At 38.0% G+C, this 22,561-nt stretch overlaps 1 protein-coding gene across 1 annotated transcript in view; it reads right to left on the reverse strand.

Annotated features, from left to right (window-relative positions):
• LOC150077275 (uncharacterized) overlaps positions 1-22,561 on the reverse strand; it is a 133,461-nt gene that overhangs the window by 62,052 nt on the left and 48,848 nt on the right. Inside the window, exon 3 of the mRNA XM_090385837.1 lies at positions 22,192-22,257. Within this exon, the coding sequence (XP_090241963.1) occupies positions 22,192-22,257 (66 nt within the window). The remainder of the gene's footprint in view (positions 1-22,191; positions 22,258-22,561) is intronic.

The raw sequence follows: 22,561 nt of genomic DNA on the forward strand, positions 1-22,561 counted from the left end.
CTTAATCGAGCCAAAATGCACTAGTCCCGATGTGTCCCAAATAACCGGAATGAACTGTACATGTTTTACTGTTGAAAGATTTTATTGATATACAATAAACTGGCACTGCATACACGATTACTTTCACTTGAGTATTTTCTTAAAGGTGTGATATTAAATACAGAGAAACCTTCTTAAGATGTTTTTGAACTTTTTAAAGTAAGGAAAAATCTTAAAAGAATGGAACTTAAATTTTATTTATATATTTTGCACTAAAAAATTAAACTTGGGCAGTATAACATATTAAACAGCATCCCCTCACAAGATCCAGTGTAAATTATTATAATTATAGAAATAATGAGTGCCATTATTAATTAAGGCAAGAATTAATAATAATTCTTGCCTTAATTAATTATGGCTAGTTCTAAAAAGGGATCTTCAGAATTAAGCAGGCACTCTTTTCAGAGAAGCTGGAAGCACTATTTAAATAGTTCTAGGAAGATAGAACCAAATGCCTAGTAACAACAGAACAGCTCAAACCTGCAACTCAGAGATGAGAATATGTGAAAGTTGTCCCCTAAGTTCCAAAGCTGTTACAACAGCACTGACACTAAGGGGACAGCTTTCACCTGAGATTTCTCCTTCCATTTCTAGCCTTGATGTAACACGATTAATAATCTATGGCCTACAATGAATTTTTAAATGACCTATGAAGCAAAAGGCTCTTTGCCTTTGTTTTCACTGTGTTCATCATTTGGAAGGATTTTTAGCCTTTTTTTTGCACAAAATAAGGTTTTTAAAACTCTGGTTTATAATGTTGCATCTATAGAAAAATCTGTTCCAGTTAATGTCATTTCACCTAGCATTGCATTTTCCAAGAATGCATCTATGGTATTAATTCAGGTCTCCCTGTATGCAATGTAATTTCCCTGCTGCAGTATTTTAAGTGCAGTTGCTATTATTAAAAGTTCAACGTTAGAAATTATCTCAATACAGAAAGAGCTTTTAATTCAAACACCTGATATACAGTAGGCCATCTTTGGCCTATATGGCAGCCTCATGCAGGGCTGTATGAAACTCCCATACAGGCCTTCAGAAAGTATGCCGAGGGTATTCCTCAGCATACTTTCTACCAACTGCTGGCAGGTATAGCTGGAATTGCTACTACTAATTCTACAAACTTCTGGTGGGTCTTTCTGGCATATGATGCAAAAAGGTTCTTTGTCTCTGTTTTCAATGTTTTTCAGCCTAATTTTTCACAAAATATGATTCTGATCAATAGTCCAAGAATTCAACTAAAGTTTATAACACTTCATCTTCAGAAACATTTGTTCCAGTTAATGCTGTTTGAGTTAGTGTTGTTGTTTTTTTTTATAAATACAGGAATGCATTTACAGAATTAATTTAGGCCTACCTGTATTAGATTTAATTTCCCCACTACAGTATTTTAAGTGCAATTATTATTGTTTAAAAAGTGTTTGAAATGATCTCAATATGAAAGAGCCTTTACTTCAGATATAATTCAAATATACAGGAGACCACCTTTCACCTATGATAGCCTCACCCCCTCCTGAGCATACTTTCTACCAACTTCAGGTAGGTGTAGCTGAATTCACATCCATTTCTACTGCTGCTAGAGCCAATTTGGAAGAAGGTTATTTTGGCTATTGCCTAATCAAATGCTCCATTTTAATAGGTTTAATAGTTCTAGTTCAGTGAGGTTGAAATCAAGGTTTTGAACCAGCAGTGTGACTTTTTAACATCACTGTAGCCAAACCAATCCCGTATTACCCACATTATATGATATGGAGCATTGCCATATGGGTAGCAACAGGGATCACATTGCACATACTGCACTTGCCAACAGTGCAATATATTGAATGCTCAAAATGTTTACCAATGAAATAAAGGGATACCTACTTTTTAACATTTGTTCTTCTATGCAGGCTATTCTCTTAGGTCACTGGTAAAAACATTTGTAAGTGGTTTGTGACTTTCTAATTTTCATTAGAGCTTTTTTTTTTTTTTTTTTTTTGGTAGTTGTTGGCGCATCGGCTTCTGTGGCCATAATGCACCCCCCAAGGTTTTTGCAGTACTTTGATCCAAGCCCAAGGCGGGATTCAAACCCGCGACCTTTGTGTTGCTAGGCAGGTACTTGACCCACCCGGCCGGCTCATTGTTTGTGTGCAAAAGTTGGCTGCACTTGCAAGTAGGCAAATACAACTAAGCTGTAACCAAAGAAATTTTTGCCCACCAATGGCATAAGAGGATATTTAGCTTTTAACTTTAGTTCCTCTATGTCAGGGGTCGGCAACCTGTGGCTCTTTAACTTTTAGCCCACATGTACGACAAGCAACGTATTTCTGCGAGCAAATCTTTTCCAACATGAACTATATTAAAAATAAATGAAAAAACTGTCTCAAAAAAACTTGCCTGATGCTGACTCACTCAAGAAGTTTTGCAGCTAAAGTCAACATTAATTCGCACCTAACTGGATGTTTGTTACATTTTTTCAGTATTAATAAATAATATTTCAAAAAATATATTTTTTTAATAGAACACCTTCCCACTCTATTCCATTTCTTAAAAAAACTCCCCCCCCATCCCAGCTTGAGCTGAGGTGCGGCTCTTCAGATTCTTTTCTTTTTTTTTTTTTTAATTAAATAAAAAATGGCTCTTCACTCAAAAAAGGTTGCTGACTCTCTGTTCTATGTGGCGTATCCCCTTGAACTGGAAAAATTTCCAAATGCTACATGACCTTTAATTCTGTGGGAGCTGTTCTATGTACTGCCACAGTGTATGCAGTACATAATTGTGCAAAACATCCAAGCTGTTGTTGTTGTTGTTGTTTTTTGGCGCAAGGGCTACTATGACCAAATTGCGCCTAATTCTGTGGAGAGACACTGAACAGATCAGTAAAGCGAGTTTATAAGAGCATATATATATTAATCTGTTTCAGAAAGTGAAACAATTCAGATAGATTAGAGTTATCTCCAAGTATATGTCTTAGTTCAAGAGATTCGTTCAAGTTACGGAGGGATCTAAATGTTGTGAATCTGATAGACTGATAATGATCGCACTCTATAAGAATATGTTTTATAGTTAGTGGTGAATCACAATGCATGCATACTGGGGGGTTATTTCCTTGCAATAAATAGAGATGCGTAAGGTGGGTATGTCCAATACGTGCCCTGGCAAGTACAACTTCTTCGTGCCTGTTTGAGCGGAAACTAGATTTCCATACCTGCGGATTCTGTTTTATATTTTGTAACTTGTTATTTAATTGATTATGCCAAATTTCTCTCCATTTTTCATTGCATATTCGGTGAATGATAAATTTATAGTCTGTGAAAGGAATCTGGATATTGTCATTGTCAGTGGGATTTCTTGCTGCTTTATCTGCATGCTCATTTCCTGGTATTCCAGTGTGCCCTGGGATCCAACAAAAAGTAACACTCTGCTTATTTTTATGAAGATCCAATATTTGAGTTTTTATTAGATTTATCAATGGATGTGGAGAGCGAGAATTGCCTTGGAGCGCTGTCACTGCACTTAAAGAGTCTGTATATATTATAGTCTTTGGTGTGGAGTTAGTAGCAATGAAGGTCAAACCCATCTTAATGGCATAGAGTTCTGCAGTGAAAACACTGCATTCCTGAGGCAACGAGACAGAGACTGTTGATGTTGGTAGAACCACGGCAGCTCCCACAGCTGTGTCATTTTTGGAGCCGTCAGTATAAATTTGCAGAGTTTGTGCATTTGCTAAGGAGTGGGCTGCATGTATTTTCTGAAAAGTTTCGTTGTTCAGGGATTGTTTCCCCCAACGTTGAAAGTAATAATCGCATGAAGGCATGCATGCTTTCCATGGAGGTTGCACGATTTCTCTTTCTTGATGAATATTGGTCAAATGTATATTCCACTGCTGAATTAGTTCTTGTAGGCGGATTCCTGTAGGTTTGTTTTCATGAGGTTTATTTCTAAAAAGGCTTACCCATTGGGGATCATAGAGGTGTGACCAGATAGGATGATATGGAAAACTATTTATTTTAACTGCGTAGTTGAGGAGCAGCATCTTTCTCCGAAGGTGGAGTGGAGGTTCATTGGCTTCTATATATAAGCTTTGGATTGGCGAAGTCCTGAATGCCCCAAGAGCAATCCTGAGCGCACTATGTTGTACTGTGTCAAGACAGGCCAACAGAGTCATTCGAGCGGAATCATAAACTGGAGCGCCATAATCTAATCGCGATCTTATTAAAGCTCGGTATAGATGGAGCAGAGTATAGCGATCAGCTCCCCATGTCATGGATGAGATAACTTTAAGTATATTCAGCTTTTTCATACAGATAGTTCGTGTTTGTAGTATATGCTTCTGGAATGTCAGTTTGGTGTCAAATGTCATGCCCAAGAATCGGATATTGCTAGTGGTTGGTATCGGTTTATTTCCCAATGACAATTCGGGTTCTGGATGTAACTGACGTTTTTTACAAAAGTGAATGGCAACAGTTTTGGTTGCGGATAGACGATAACCATTATGTGAAGTCCATGACACTATTTTGTTTATGGAAAGTTGCAGTTGTCGTTCAATAGTACGCATATTCTGTGAATGGCAGGATATTGCAAGATCATCAGCATACAGATAGATGTCTACATTACCCAAAATGTTGGGAACTAAATTGTTTATCCTGAGGGCAAAGAGTGTAGCACTGAGTACCGATCCCTGCGGTACACCTTCTCTTTGGACAAAAGATTGTGAAAGAGCATTACGGTATCTCACTTGAAAAGTTCTATTTTTAAGATAACTCTCTATGATCATTGGGAGTCGACCTCTGAGTCCTATGGCATATAGGTCTTGTAGAATACCATAGCGCCAGGTGGTGTCAAATGCTTTTTCAATATCTAGGCACACCATGACAAAATGTTCTTTTCGGATAAAGGCATTTCGTATGTTACACTCGGCTTTCACCATCAAGTCTAATGTGGATCGGTTTTTGCGGAAGCCATATTGATTACAGTTAATGACTGAGTGGGATTCTATGTACCATACAAGTCTATTGTGTATCATCTTCTCTAATGTCTTGCCCAAGCAGCTGGTAAGGGATATTGGTCTATAGTTGCAGGGATTCGTCTGATCTTTTCCAGCTTTAGGAAACGCTAGCACTGTTGAATGACACCATGAGCGTGGATAATGGCTTTCGGAGAAGAGCCGATTCAGAAACAGCAATAGGGAATTTAATGCCTTTTGGTCTAGATGTTGCAGCATGAGGTAATAAATCCCATCAGGACCTGATGCCCCATTTTTTGATGTTTTTAGAGCGTCCTGTAGTTCCAAAAGCGTAAACGACTGATTATATGGATGTGTTAGTTTTGTGCTGAAGTTTAATTTGCATTTCTCAGCCCTTCTTTTATGTTGCTGAAAAGATGATTCATACGCAGCAATATCTGATATTTTGGCAAAATTTTCTGCAAGAGCATTGGCTATTTCAATCGGTGAAGATAAGTCTTGTCCGTTCCATCTCAGTATTGTATGGGGCGTTGGTAAGAATCTTCCATTCAGTTTTTTTATTTTATTCCAGATTATTCTGCTATTGGTATCTTTCGTTATAGTAGAGGCAAACTGGATCCAAGAATCTTTTTTAGCCTTTTTCCTTACAAATCGTGCTTTTGCTTTAAGTTTTTTGAAATTTATAAGGTTCTCCGTTGTTGGGTGTTTTCGAAACAGGTTCCATGCCCGATTTTTCTCTTTTTTGGCAAGCTGGCACGCATCACTCCACCACATATTTACATGTTTAGAGGAACCAGTACGGATTTTGGGTACAGCCTTGGTTGCGGCATTTAGGATCTCAGTTGTGATGTGTTGTGTAGCATCATCGATGGATTCATGTCTGATAATTTTGTTGTCGAATGAGATATTAGAAGCAAACACCTTCCAATCTGCCTTGTGAAATTTCCATTTTAAGTGCATATTATTTGCCTGGGGTATTCTAGATATTTGGATTTCACAAATTATCGGATAATGGTCGCTGTTTAGGGGATTATCCATTGTTGACCAGCGAATGAGGGGATACAATGTTGGAGAGCAGATTGTTAAGTCTATAGCTGTAGTTGTTCTAGTAGCGAAATGAATGTAAGTATCTGCACCAGTGTTCAGCAGTGTTAGATTACATTTGTCAAGTAGCGATTCCAGAATTTTTCCTCGTCTGTCTGTATGCGGGGAGCCCCAGAGTGGATGGTGGGCATTAAAATCCCCCAATAAACAGAAGGGGGGAGGGATCTGCAGCAGAAGTTCTTCTAGATCATTATAAGTATATACTTTGTTTGGTGATAGGTAGATTGAAACTATTGTTAGCATGATTCCTAAGGAGACACGTACTGCTACTGCTTCTAAGGGGGTCTGCAGTGGAATATGTTTAGTAGGAATTCTTGAGTTTACAAGAATGGCCACACCTCCATGCACAGTGTTATTGTTATTTCTGTTATGCTGATATATAGTATAATTCTTGATTTTTGGGATTACGTTTGGTGGTAGATTAGTTTCTTGTAAACATATGCTTACCGGACTATACTGTTGGATTAGGTCATAGATATCATCAATGTTGCTACATAGGCCTCTACAGTTCCACTGTATGATGTGGTCCATTATTTGTTTTTAGTAGTTGGGTTTGGTTCAGTCTGCCTTTTAGGTCCAGTATGTTTCTGTCTCTCCAATTTTATTCTTTCTTTTTTCGAGAAAATTGGTCGTCCGGTGTCCATGTCATCTTCTGCGTGTAGATCTAAGATTGTCTCATCCTGGTTGATGTTTTCATCTGTATCCATATTTGTTAAATTTGGCTGAGTTTTCTGCATTGGAGCTACTATCTTAGTTTTTATGGTTTCTGAGGAGGACTGCGATGCAGTTGACGGTACTGTAATTGGCGTATTATTGGCACGATCTGTCGCATGTTGTTGTTTAGTAGATTGCTGTGAGGCTGAGAGTATTTCTCTAGCCCAGTCTGCAATAGACACGGATGGGGGAACCGACACGTCAGTTTGAGTGGCTGCTGACTGATATTTCTTTGTTGCTGCTGCATAGCTGTGTTTCGGTGTAGTAAGCATAATTTGTTTCTTTGCCTCCTGGAAAGTCACTTTCCGCTCTACTCTGTATTTTTGTATCTTTTTCCCTGTTTTCCATAGTTCACAGGTCCTCGAATAAGCGGGATGTTGGCCTTGACAGTTCGGACAATGTGGCGTTTCAGCATCACATTCCGTTTGTGTGTGAGATTTTGAACCACAGTTTGGGCACACAGCATCCCCTCGACAGACGGTCTGAGAGTGCCCAAACTTTTGGCACTTATAACACCTGATGGGATTAGGAATGTAGGGTCTTACACGACAGTTTAGATAGCCGGCTTTAACATTCAAAGGTAAATTTGGTGTGCCAAACGTTAGGATGATGTTTCGTGTGGGAACAAGCTGACCATCTTTTCTGATCATAATCCGCTTAGCTTGTGAGACTTTCTGTTCTTTTAATTCTTGGACCAGTTCTTCATCTGTGACATTCATCAAATCCCACTCAGCAATTACCCCTTTGGAGGTATTTAGTGTTGCATGTGGTGTAATTTGCACTGGAATACCACCAAAGTTTGAGAGGTTCAGCAGAGTCTCTGATTGCTTACGACTCGCACTTTCTATAAGCAAATCTCCGGATCTAAGCCTTTTCACCATTTTAGGCGAACCTGATGAGCTTTCCAAGCATTTCTGTATCAGAAATGGGGAGAGCGTATTCATGCATATGCTTGACAAGGAGTGGAAGATTAGGAAAGATGGGAATTCCTGTTGCTCTTTGTCAGTTCGCAGTCTTTTCGACTGTGATGTGTCATGGTCTGTGTCATTGACTATTGGACCTGATGAGCATCGAGGCTCAATTGGAGGAAAATTATCAAATTCCATGTTTGCTCCTTTTAGCCCCGGGAGAGGGACTTTCTTCTCCCAGGTTACCGGCCCCGCCACGTGGAGGCAGGAGCGGTGCCACCAGTGACCAAGCGAAAAGTGGTTAGTGGTTAGTGTGTTAGAGAAGTTATATATATAATAGAAAGGTGTCTTTCCTTTCTTGTCAGGAAGCTTACTTCTTTATTTAGGAAGAGCCAAAATAAATAACTTTATAAAAGAAAAGGTTTTAACAAACTCTCTAATCAGTCGCTTGGAAAAAAGACGCTTTCAAATCGCTTTGTATATCGCTTTGATCACTCGCTTGGCACTCGGGGCCAAAACATCCAAGCGAATCATGGATGTTGTGATTTCTGGTTGTACCACCAACAGACTAAGTCCAAACCAGTGTCAACCAGCTGACACAATGAACATTGACAAACTTTTACTGAAGGCATAAGAGGATACCTAGCTTTAAACTTTTCATCTTTTTTGTAAGATATTCCCTTGGGTCACTGGTAAAACATTTCCAAGAAGTACTATAACACTGAGTGAAAAAGCTGTTTTGAGACCTGCTATGTATGTAAAGAAGAACAAATGCCATCCTGATATAATCTTATTGACCAAAAAGCTCCATTAACTATTGAACCAAGCCACAACATACTTAAATAAACTATACCATAAGTTTACTTTAGCACAAATCAAAAAAATAACGGTAAAAGAAAAAATGAAAAAAGGAAATAACAAACTAATCATATCCCCAAATCCATCCCTATAGGAAAAGAGGACCCATAAAAACTTCCCATTTATACAGATTAAAACCACGAATGAATGAGTTTGTTAAAACCATTATTTGGTTTTAATTTTGGTCCGCTCACCTCGAATGCCATGAGTCTTTCGACTGTTGGCATTCGAGGTGAGTGGACGCGCTTAGACAGGGCTCCTCAGTTAAGTGGTTTACTTTTGAATAGTGCTTTTAAATATTTGATTTATTTAGATATTGTTGGATTATTTTGTTATAGGTTTTCCTGTAACTGTTTGATTTTAATAATATTATAGATATAATTTTTTAAAGTTACTTTCATTGATATTTATTTAATTTTATAATGGTAGTTACGAGATCTGCCTTAAACACGTCACAGGGTATCGTGACTCACACGGAAATAGATGATGGCGATTTACGGGTGAGTAATGATTCAATCCGTTGTGGAACCTGTGGAATGTTTTCCAAGGTCGACCTGGTGACTAATCCTACCTCACCTGGGGATTCTTTTCTTTGTCATCGATGTAAGGAGTGCACCGATCTTAAATTACAATTTAGTGCACTGATGGAACAATTTGAGTCCCTAAAAAAACGAGTGCTTGCCCTCAAAAATAATGCATCTGGGAGCTCGTCAGGGACTCAAAACTCCAGCAATCTACCAAGTGATGCACACCCGATTCGAGCCTCAAAACAGAAAAACCAAGTGCAAACTACTCTGGTTAAAAAGGACATTGTTTTATTAGGAGACTCCATTGTCAGGGAAACGGAGAATATTTTTTGTAATAAGGATAGGTGGAGCAGAACCAGGGTATGTCTGCCGGGAGCAACTATTGATGATGTCACCAACAGATTGTCAGATTTTAAAGGGGGTAAAGAAAATATTATTATTCATGTGGGGACAAATGATATTAAACGTACACGATCTGACAATTTGTTGGAAAAATACAGGACCATGCTGAGGAAATGTCGCGAGCTAGGCCATAATGTCTATGTGTCTGCAATTCTGCCCAGACACGATAGGAGGGATTATATGTTAAGAGCCTTGTGGATTAACTCAAGACTTGAAGGAATCTGCAAGGCTTTAGGGGGGAAATTTCTATCAGCATGGCTCACACTTGTAGGTAGAAGGAATTTGTTTTGTAGAGACGGGATACACTTAAACAAAGGTGGTGCAAAAGTTTTTGCCAGTATTATTGAGGATACCTTAAAGGTTCAGGAAAACTGCTAGTTAGGGGGGATGTGGGTAATACTGACAAGCGTTTATCTGGTAATATTGGTCAAAGTAACTCTTGCACATACCTTACGAGTTCTTATCCCCAACTGGACGTATTATCTAGATGTTCTGGGGGCAGAAACGTTTCACGTGAGTGGGTAGCTAATATCAGGGAAGAGAGCCTAAAAAACTTCAAGGGTTGTGTTAGGGTTGTTAAATATACAAGAACAGTAAATCTTAATTGTTTATATAGTAACGTTAGAAGTGTCGTCGATAAAATGAGCGAATTCGAACTGCTGGTTAAAACAAGTAACGCGGACATAATAGGGCTTACAGAGACGCCGTGCCACCCGGAAATTGGGGATGATGAGTTTCAGTACGGCTTGTATAATGTATTTAGGAAGGATAGGTTAGATAGAATGGGTGGTGGGGTAATGCTTCTTATCAGAAGCAGCCTGAGTGCGACGATAGCTTTCCCGGATTCAGACATTTCACATGCTAGTATAGAGTCTGTATGGTGTGAGATAGTTGGAAACAAAGGTATAATGCGAGTAGGAGTAATCTACAGACCAGGTGATTGTGAAGATTATGACAAAAGCCTCTACATGCAAATGGAATGGGCAAGTAAGCGTCAATGCCTTATTATGGGTGATTTCAATTTGCCTCTAATTGATTGGAGTAAATGGGAAGGAAACTCAACATGGGGAACAAAATTTTTAAATCAACTAGATGACTGTTATTTGTATCAACATGTCAGGGAAAGTACTAGAGAAAAGAATATCCTAGACCTCATCATCACACATGAATCAGATGACATAACAGGGCTGACAGTAGAGGAACCAGTAGCAGGAAGTGATCACGGAGTTCTACGGTGGATGATGACGAGAGAGGTAGCAGAAGTAAAAGGCAAAGGAATGGGTTTTAATTTCAGAAAAGGAAATTATGATGCCTTAAGGTACTACATGGCCTCTATTAACTGGGTAGATATCGTGCAGAGAATGAATACAATTGAACTGTGGTACGCTTTTAAAACATTAATCACAGATGCCTTGAATGCGTATATACCATTAAAAAAATACTCCACGAGAAGGGTTCCAAGTTGGATGAATAGTGAAGTTGCCACATTACTTGAGCAGAAAAAGGTGGCATGGAAAAGTTACAGAGCAATAAAAAGTACTGAAGCCTATAACAGCTACAAGGTGATGTGTAATAGAGCCACAGAAAAGGTTCGACAGGCAAAGGCAGTTTATGAAAAATCAGTAGCAAACAGAGCAAAGAGGGGGGGGGGATAAAGAATTCTTCACATATATAAAAGCCAAGAAGAGCAGGACAAACCAGATCGGACCTTTATGTAAGGGAAAGGGGATAGTAATAAATACACCAGCTGCCATTGCAGATGAACTCAACAGTTATTTTGCATTGATATTTATAAATGAAAAGCCTTTTGTGGCAATGGGAAATTGTGGGAGCGAAGTTAAAAAATATGTAATTAATGATATTGAAATTTCGCAAGATTATTTAATGAAAAAACTTTCGAGCCTACAGACCAGTAAGGCTCCTGGAGTTGATGGAATATACCCTATAATCTTAAGAGCGGCGGCAAGCGAGTGCATTGAACCATTGAGGCTAATTATGCGAGATTCACTGGACTCTGGGAAGATTCCCTTGGATTGGAAAAGTGCAAATGTATCTCCCATACATAAGAGTTGCTCTAAAAGTGAAGTTGGAAATTATCGACCTGTCAGTCTGACTTGAGTAGTAGGGAAACTCATGGAGGCAATGATCAAGGGTAGAATTCAGGATCATTTGGATCGAATTGAAATTCTCAAGGTTACTCAGCATGGTTTTGTAAAGGGAAAATCATGTTTAACAAATCTGGTTCACTATTTCAAAAGGGTCACTCTCGAGCTGGATTTAGGGAATAATTTCGACACTCTTTATTTAGATTTCAGCAAAGCTTTTGACTCAGTCCCACATGAGCGGTTGCTTTATAAGCTGGAACAGGTTGGAATCACTGGGAAAATCCTTAGATGGATAGAAGGATGGCTTCAGGGCAGGAGGCAGAGGGTTGTGATAAATGGCTATTCCTCAGATTGGGTTGATGTAAGAAGTGGGGTTCCCCAAGGATCAGTATTAGGACCACTGTTGTTTTTAATTTTCATAAACGACATTGATGAAGGGATAGAGGGCGTGATGTCTAAATTTGCAGATGATGTTAAAATTGGTAGAGTAGTTAATGATCACTGTCAAGCTGAGCTTCTTCAGAGACCTAGATAGACTTCAGGAATGGTCAGAAAAATGACAGCTGTGCTTTAATCCAACAAAGTGTAAGGTATTACACCTGGGAAGCAGTAATCCCAAAATAATAAATTATTCACTTGGTGGAGTTCAACTAAACCCAGTACTGGAGTTAAGGGACTTGGGTGTTACGATATGGTCAGACATGAAATTCTCTGAGCATTGTAAACAGGTTGCTGTTGTTATTGTTATTTGGTTTTTTAGGAGCATTAGCAACTAAGGCCATATTGCTCCGGGGATATGCGGTGGCCATTCCCTGACCTTTCCGCATCTTCCGTATTTGGTGGTGACGGGCTCGAACCCCGGTCTAATCAAGAAGCATGTGCTACGCACTGCTGCTCCTTCCCACCAGGCTATGGAGGCACCTAAACAGGTTGCAAGGAAGGCCCATGGTGTCCTATCGATGATCTCTCGAACTTTTGCAAGTAGAGATAGGGACGTGATAATCCCATTATATAAGGCTTATGTTAGACCACACTTGGAATACTGTGTTCAAGTATGGAGACCGCACCTAAAGAAAGACATCGAGCTTCTTGAAAGGGTGCAAAGAAGGGTAACTCGCCTGGTGAGATCGGCAAAAGGGCGTTCTTATGAAGAAAGACTTCGAATATGTGGGTTGCAGAGTTTGGAAACTAGACACCTTAGAGGAGATTTGATTGAGGTGTTTAAGGCTCTGAGAGGCATCAGTAAAATGAATGAGGACAAAATTTTCAAGATTATAAATGATGCTAGAACTAGGGGACATAAATTCAAGTTACGGGGGGATTACTGGAATAAGTTGCCTTCATGGATGGTAGAGGCCGACAGTTTGGGGAAATTCAAAGGTCATCTGGATATAGTACCTCTTTGAGTAACTCCCACTTCAGAACACTGTGATCACTGCCACCTAGTGGTTCATTTATCTGCAGATTCTTAATGCATGAAGAATCACTGCTGATAATCAAATCAAGAGTATTACTCCCTCTAGTTGCCTCCCGAACATGCTGATGTAGAAAACAATCATCCAATAAATCGACAAAAGCCCTGCTAGTGTGTGAGTGACCAGCCCCCAAATTCCAGTCAATATCTGGGAAATTAAAATCCCCCATTATAAGACTCTCTGATTTACTGGCCCACTCTATTTCCCTGTACAGTTTCTTATTATACTCATCAGAGTCATTAGGCCTATAGCACACTCCTACTCTCAATTTTGATCTCCCAATGCTTATGTCACACCAAACTGACTCAACACTGCACTGTCCAGCGATGTCGACTGGCGTCACTTCCTTGGTTTTTATGTGTTTCTTAACTAACAGCATAACCCCTCCCCCCTTCCTATCCTGTCTATCCTTTCTGTAGACGTACTCCCCAAATTCCAGTTCTGCATCCCTTATATCTGTGTGACACCACGTCTCTGATATCCCAACAATATCTGCCTTTGATGTTTTGAGCAATACCTCAAATTCATCAAATTTATTTACTAAACTCCTAGCATTGGTGTACACGCAAGTATACCTGCACCTGTTTCTATTCTTAGCTACCCTAACACAACCCATGTGTTTACTTGTACCGCAATGGCTCCCAGCAGTCTCTTAAATATCATGCATCTTGTTTTTCAAGCTTCTGCTCATTCTAATAGAAGCAGTGCAAGAATCTCTTTCACCTCTGCCAGTGGCTACTGTCAATCTATTGGTCTTTGTCTCCCCCCCAATTCACTGGTTGATGAAAGTCATCTACCACCTGAACTGCACTAGTGTTAAAAAGGAATGATCAAGAAGGCAGTGAAAGTAGTAGAACTTAAAAAGGTATTAGGGAGGGAAAGAAGGCAAAAGAACCATAAAGAAGTTAATAGAGTATCTCTGCACCCTTGTATTTACTAATAGATTGGAAATGAAAAAATATTAGGAACAAGAAAAGAACAAAAAAAAAAAAGAAAAGTGGTTTGAAAAGGTTTCACTTAAAAATCCAGACGTGTAATTACCCATCCTCTTAGTTGAGGATGGGGTCCTGAATAATGAACACTTGTTTGCAGATTGAGAGCTTTTTCCCTCAATGTCATACCAAGTTTTATAAGTTTATGAAACAATAGGAATATCCACTATCACTTCATCAGTTCCAATAGGTGAGACTTTTTAATTTCCACCAGAACTGTTTAGATGCAAAAATTGGTTGCACTAACTGGTACTGGTAAGCAATATGACCAATGACAAGCATGACTTTTAATCACATAACGAAATATGATTTTTTTTTTTTTTCAATTCTTGTGCATCATTAACATTTGGACAGTTGGTAAAAATTTCTATGTAGGTTATTTGAAGCTGTTTTGCATCTAAAAATTAGCCACTCTTGCATGTGACTAGGACTAGCTTCAGATGGTAAGGAAGTGAGGACAAGCTTCATGCAGTGGGAGGGATAGCTTCATGCAGTGGCTAATCGCATATTCTTATCAAGTTTAGTCTTATGGCTGTGGTTTTTGACAAAACCTGGTGTGGAATATTAATCCAATGAAAATTTAAGTTTGTAGTTAATTTCCCAAAATTGTTGGAAAATTTGATCTCATAGTTTTTATTTAATTTCAGTTGATATATTTAAAACTTTTAAAGTAAAAAAAAGTTATAGCTAACATTAAATTTCTTTCACAGATATAAAATTTCACCCTTAAAATGGCTGATTGGAAAAAGAAACATCTCTCAGGAGCTCAGTATCAGAAGTGCAGAAAAGTACAGAGGTAATTCTTCAAAGCTCAGATGGTGGATTGACCAAGTATTTTAAAAGGAGTGAAACTAACACTGCAGGCGATGATGTGTGCCATCAACAATCTTATTATGAATATGCAGATATAAGTAAAGAAAATAATGTGATTATAACAGAATCATGTGATGAAGATTGTAGCACAGAAACCCAAACCAATCCCAATAATCATTTTGATGAATCAGCTAAAGGGGAAGTAAACTTAGATTAGCTGAAAATTACTGGTGATCCTGCTTCTTGACCTGTTGTAATGTCAAGTAGCATCTTTCAAGATATACCAACAAGGTCTAGTGTAATCCTTGAGGTTGTCACAGACATTCTCTCAGATATGCCAGACAAGCTGTACTTGCTACCTGGGAGTCTAAAACGCTAATGGAACTGATATTCAGATGACATTCAAGTCAAGTGGACCCAACTTCGGCAAAGTCCGGATGGTCTGTGACCTTCACAATGGTGGGACTGTTAGTAACCCTGGGTATAACCTCCATGCACAAGCATACTGTGGGTGCCCACCAAGGTGTGAACCAACGTAAGCAGGGGTCGAGGTGTGGCACCTACACCACATGGAGGAATGCCACCTCTTTGTGTTACCAGGCAATACTAGGTGGTAGATGACTCTCCTCAACTGGTGCAATACCACCACTTTGCTTACTGGAGGCTTGAAGTGGTGGAACCCATGTTTAGTCTCCAGAGCTAAGTTCCGGTCAACACTTCCCCATCTCTTCCGTCATGCAGGATGACTGATGACTTTTGAGGTTATGATGAACATCATAGTGAGATCCAATCTTCCTTACATTTCGAGGGTACAGCTCTAAAATGATATTTGCAGACCGGCCACTAGTTAGTACACCGGACCGAACCTATTGGTAACTGTTTAGGAGGCTTCCAGATCAGCTAGCGTATAATCTTGCTACCTCTACTCTGCCAGATAGTGACTGGAGGGAGTCAGAGTAGTGTGTATGCAGGGGGCATTATCAAGGCCACGTTATGTCAAGAATCTGGGTATATTCTTACCATGTATACGCCATATCCAAAAATTTCTTTACTACATACAGCATATCCCCCCCCCAACTTTTTCTTACTATTGAATACACCATGAATTGTCAAACTAACAGAGTAAGCTTATCTGCAAAAGATCTAAACCTCCCAAACACTTCCTAGTTCATATCACAAATAAACGTGGTCTCAATTCTAATCTCAATGATGTCCATTGCCACTTGCAGTCTACCAAACTCTACGTACTTTCTCTGACAGAATCTCAGTTATCGGTTGATTCAAATACTGCTCATCTCAGTGCCCAAATTATTCGCTGTATGATTCCTTTCGCCTCAAAGGTGGTATTTGTGCATATGTCCCGTCTGATATTCCCTGTCAGAGACTTGGAAATTTGGAATCTCCTCTTTTTGATCTTCTCTAGTTTAAAATCTCTCTATCTCATTCTGTCAAATTCACCTGTTGTCTCTACCATTCTCCCAACTCCACTAATCACTTGGAGCTCTTTGACTTCTCTCTGTAACTTGACTTTCTCCAGTCCAACTTGCCTAACAGTGAGGTAATTTTCCTTTGTGATTTTAATGTTCACAACTCCAGCTGGCTTCCATTTTCTAGTCACACCGACCCAGCTGGTTGAGATGCTGAGGCTTTTGCAATTACTAATAACCTTGCACAGATTGTTCATTTACCTACAAGAATACCGGACAATTCTAATCATGCAGCCAATACGCTTGATCTTTCTCTCACAAACAACCCTTCTAAGTACACGGTCGAAGAGCGTAGTCCTTTAGGCACCTCAGATCACAACCTGGTGATTGTCTCTTCTCCAATGGAGCCTTTATCTCATGGCTATTCTCAACCTCATACTGTTTGGCATTACAAGAATGAAAAATTGGATGATCTGCGAGATTTCTTTTCCTTGGCCAGATTACTGTTTCAAAACTTCTGATGTCAACAGTTGCTCAGATCGTATCAGTGAAATTATTCTTGTAGGAATGGAATCCTTTATTCCACACTACACTTTAAAATCTTGTCCTTTATCTAAACCTTGGTTTTCCAATAAATGTGCTAAGGCTGTCCAAGAGAAGAACGTTGCATATCGTAATTGGCTTGTTTCCAAATCTTCAGTTTCATTTTCTGCCTACACCAAAGCTTGCAACAATTGTAAAGCAGTTATTAATCAGTCAAAACTAGATTTTGAACAGGCTAAGAGTAGAAAACTTGCTTCTTGTCCTAATGGTAGCTGAGCATTCTGATCTCTTGCCAAAGCTATTGGCCGCAACTTTTGCTCATCTCTGCTCCCACCTCTGTCCAAACCAGATGGTTCTGTTGTCACTTCGGCCAAGGATAAAGCTGACCTACTAGCATCCCATTTATCTTCAACTCATGTATTAATGATCTTGGTAAAACACCTCCCACCATTCCCAACATGCTCCAGTCAATGCCTCCTGTGGTCTTCCGTCAAAAGGATGTCAGAAGGATTTTGACGAATCTTGATGCTAAGAAAGCTCCAGGTCCTGATGGTATTTCTCCACTTGTTCTTAAAACCTGTGCTTACTCCTGAACTTACTCCTGTTCTTTGCCACCTTTTTCACTTTCTTATTCCAAAGGTGTTTTCCCTTCTGCTTGGAAATTTGCTCGTATCCAGCCAGTTCCTAAAGAGGGTGACAAATCCCTCCCATCCAATTATCGTCCTGTTGCAATTTCTTCTACTCTTCCTAAAGTAATGGAGAAATAAATTAATCGCCAACTCTTTAAACTACTCAAAACATTGCATCTGATCAATGATCGCCAGTATGGATTCCGTCAGTGTCCATCCACTGGTGATATCTGCCTTATGTTACCCATTTATGGACAAATTCAATGGAAAAGTTTGGTGAAACACAAGCAGTTGCTCTTGACATCTCAAAGGCTTTCGATCGTGTTTGGCATAAAGGGTCTCCTAAACAAGCTTCCATCTTATAGTTTGCCAACCATTTTTTGTAATTGGTTATCCAGTTTTCTCTCTGATCGCTCACTGAGGGTGATGGTAGATGGCTCTCTGTCCTCTAACTTTTCCATTAATGCTGGTGTCCCCCAAGGTTCAGTTCTTTCCCCCCACCTTTTCCTCTTGTATATTAATGACCTTCTTCCATTGACTGGAAATCCTATCCATAGTTTTGCAGATGATAGCACATTGCATTCCACTTTCCATTTTGAGAAACCTTACCCTCCTCAATCAACTTCAACTTCTCGAATATCCGCTACCAGTGCCTTAAATGCCGATCTCCAGGTAACTCTCCAGTGTGGCAAAGACAACTTAGTTGATTTCAATCCTTCTAAAACTCAGTCTTGTCTTATATCTCATTAAAAGGATTCTTCTGCTCCTATGCTTATCTTTGGTGACACTCCAATTTCTAGGCAAAATGATATATCTCTTTTGGGGATTACCCTGACTTCTAATCTCTCATGGCACAAGCACATTACAAATATTGCTTCCTCTGCATCTAAAAAACTTGGGTTTCTCTTTCACTCTCAGCGTTACTTTTCTTCTAAACAGCTGTTCACCCTGTACAAATCGCAAATCCGCTCTACCATGGAATATTATTCCTACATGGGGGAAGCCTGAGAGAGGTTTTGGGGGTGGTGCCCCCAAAACCTCTCTCAGGCTTCTATATTCCATTCAGAAGAGGGCAGTTAGTTAATTAATGACTCCTCTCTAACAGAGTCTCTCTTCTTGCTGTCTCACAGACGTACTGTTTCTGCTGTATGCCTTTTCTACAGATACTTCCACGAGCACTGTTCTTCTAAATTGGCTTCTATAATTCCCATTCTCTCTTTCAAAACAGTCCGAACACGTGCCGCCGCCAGCCAACGTCCATTTACTGTCCAACTTCAAACTCACAGAAACAACTTTTCGTCTTCCTCGTTTATTCATTCAACTGCTGTTTTCTGGAACAACCTTCCTTCGTACATATTTCCTGAAAATTACAGTCTACAGAAGTTCAAGTCTAATGTCAACAAATATCTTCTTTCATATTCTCAACCTCCAACCCAAGCACGGTACTAAGTACCATAGGTTCTAATACCTCTCGTGTTTTGGGTTTTCATAAAAATAAAATTTTAAAAAAAAAGGTGTCCTGTTCAGGTTCAAGCTTTTAGTTTTCCTAAAAATAATGAGGGAAGATCTTTTACTATTAAAAATTACAAAAGGTTGTTGCCATGAAGAGAAAACGAATAGAAATTGGTTAGTATATTCAGAAATATGTAATTCAGTTTACTGTTTTTGCTGTAAACTTTTGAAATTCTGGCAGTAATCTATCTAGAGAAAAAGGTTTTGATAATTGGAAAAATATATCCAAGTTCTGAAGAAACATGAAACCAGTAGAATGCTAGATGGTAGTGACTGTCTTATGTCTCGCAAAAAGGTTCAATCATCATACTTCAACAAATCCATTGAAGTATTATAATTGAACAGAAACTCCTAAAAGACTTGAAAAACAGAATAGGAGGCCAGAAAATGCTAAATTGCAAGTATATTACTTATGAAAAACATACAGAATGTTTTATATAAGATAAATATCTCAACACATTAAGCAACATATCATTAATATAGCTCTCTTAAGGAAAAATATTATTCACTCTTAATGATAGAAGCCACAGAGAATAATTATCAATTGCAATTTGCTCTGATTCATTTCGTGAAGAAGAAAATATAAAATCCATGAATGTTTTATAGGTTTCTTCATAGTTCAGGATACAACTGTGGAGGAATTATCAGAATTTTTACTGGAGAGGAATTCAGAAAATTAAAACTACCATAAGCAATATGAGAAGCCAAGGTTCTGTAAAAGAGAGGAGACAATGCATCTAATGTGAGGAAAGCACTTCAGCATCCAGTCAAGTATATGAAACCTAAACCCCAGGGCATTTTTTATTCCTTGTTGTGCCCGTTCCCTTAATTTAGTAGTAAGTGATGCTATGAAAGTATCATGCGAAGTAAGGTTTTTTTCCTGTTGTTCAAGAAATTTATAATTTCTTTTCAGCTTCAAGTAAACAGTAGGAGGTACTAACTAAGAATTTTCCCAAAATGACATTAAAACCCTTTGAGTGATACATATTGGGAAAGTCATATTAATGCCTTAAAACGATTGAGATTCCAAATCAGAGAAGTTTATTCCTAAAAAAAAAATTTTTTTTTTTTTTTTTTTTGTGGTGAACCAAACAATTTTTTCTGTAAAGGAGAGGTTTCAGTTACTTAAAAACCACAGTGAATATTTGAATTTCTTATATAACTTGAGCGAACTGAAGAACATGGATAAGAAAATAATTTTATATCGAGAAATTTGCAGATTATACTGAGTGTTGGTGATGAAAGTGATGTCGATGCTCTAGCTATGAACAAAGAATTAAGTGTTTTAGTGAAACATGTCACCCCAGAATAGATATAATGAATTTCATTTGCCAAAATCACTTAACTGCCGTGTACCCCAATACCTTTATAGCCATAAGCATTTTGTTGATCTTGATTTTGATGGTAGTATCTGTAGAAAGTCATTTTCAAAGTTAAAATTACTTATGCACAACAATGTCTGACAATCGTTTAATTGGTTTGTCATTTATGTCAATAAAAAGCAACATTATGGAATCATTAAAATACGAAGACATAATTGACAACTTTGCATTTAACAAATGCCAAAGAATAGGTTTTAAATAAAAATCTTAGGATTATTTTCTAGTACTTTATTACAATTCTTGTAGATTTGTTAATTAATAAATTGCCATTTAAACGTTTATGTACGTACAGTTTATTTATTACAGATGTTTATAAATTTCCATTTTATATGGTTTATAAATTAAGGTTTATAAGTATTGGCATGTGTTATGTGATAATTTTAGATATTAATGACTTAGTAAAATGTAGCCCTTGATTGTCAGATACCTATGAGAAATGCGGGGGGGGGGATAGAAGGGGCAGCCGAATGCCTTGCAGGTGGCCCACATAACTTGCCAATATACATTTGACGTGTTGCTGGCAACGAAAATTAAGTTGGTTCTCCTTGCTAATGGAGTTAATTCTCATTCTGTGACAACTAGAGGGGATTTGTTGCATTTATTTAGTTATTAAAGAAATAGTAATGATATAATTTTGTTAAGAACTTCTTTTTTTTTTTTAAATTCAAATAAAGCATGGCAAGTATTGATAATTTATATTTACATATAAATTCCTTTGCACCTTCTTGTTAAATTTTGGTAAAATATCATGGAAAGCGAAAACAAAACTGTGATCAATAAAATAATGCCTGAATGATATGATGGACAAGCTGGGAAACCTGTCCATCATAAATGACAAATGAAGTTGTTGCTGATATTAGTTATGACATCATATTTTGTAATTTTCCCAGATCAAGTACAGATGTATAGCTAGTTATTTAAATCATTAACTAAAGAGACGATAAGCTGTTGTTGAAAACTAACAACAGTTCCACTCAAATAACTAAAAATATTTACATATAATATAAAACTAGATCACTAGATATCACAAAATTTACAGCCTCGGAAAAATTAAAATTTGGTATATAATTTACAAATTAAGAAAAATAAATGATGACCAAAAAAACCTCTAACATATTTGGGAGGGGGGGAGACCGTGCTAATCTGTATGAGAGAGAGAGAGAGAGAGAGACTTTTTAATTCTTCTGGGAGGGGGGGGAGTGCATTAATTCTTAATTTAATTAAATCATCATTGTTTAGTTCAAATGCATCATTACTACAGTATGAGGGATAACAAAAATTAGTCTAAGATGTTCACCTTTTGGCATCTCTTATATTGTGCAAATTAGTCTAAGATGTTCACCTTTTGGCATCTCTTATATTGTGCAAATAAGTCACAACTGGGTTGTCAATGGTGGGTGGGTAGGTAGGTACCCACCCTGGATACCTACCCACCCACTGAAAAAAAAAAGCCAAATAGCTTTAAAACAGCCACCTGGGTGGTGGTACTCAACTGAGATAAGCAACAGCAGACTTCTCTAATGGGGAAGTGTTACTTACATAAAGTATAAGAGGAAGATAACTCATGAAGGATTTCCTAATATGAGATGTCAAAATAATGATGCCTAATGTACAAACTTTGGTTTTTCTTAAAACTCGACTATGTAGTAATGATGCATTTACACTAAGAAATGTCATAGTTTGAGGCTTTCTATCCTAAAATTTTATTAGTAAAACTATTAAGATAATTTCTGAAAATTTTCGGAACAAAAATCTAATCCACAATTCTATTTTTAAAAAATTTTGGCAGTTTTTAAGTCAGAAATATTTTTTTACTTACTACACCATGATATTTAGGAGGAATAAAACCAGAATAAACTGGAATGAAACAGCTACATAACAAAACCTGTAAAAAAATTTTTAAAAAACTTTTTTTGAAATTATGCTGATAAAAAAAAAGTTATATAATTCATTCATCTGAAGTATCTTATTTAATGAACAATGAAACTTTCTGCTAGTTATTTAAGTCATTAACTTTAAATCATAATTTCATTGTGAATTACTAATTATGAAATATATGTGCAATGCAGTCATTATATGATTATACACTAATCAATCAAAATAAATCCATTTAATCAATCTGAATAAACATAGCAATAGGCTAATAGAAAATTCATGAAACAGCTAAAGCAGAGGTGTGCTTGTGTACA

This window comes from Mastigoproctus giganteus, chromosome 12 (genome assembly GCF_048544385.1).
Source record: "Mastigoproctus giganteus isolate SK-2022 chromosome 12, ASM4854438v1, whole genome shotgun sequence".
Lineage (NCBI taxonomy): Eukaryota > Metazoa > Arthropoda > Arachnida > Uropygi > Thelyphonidae > Mastigoproctus > Mastigoproctus giganteus.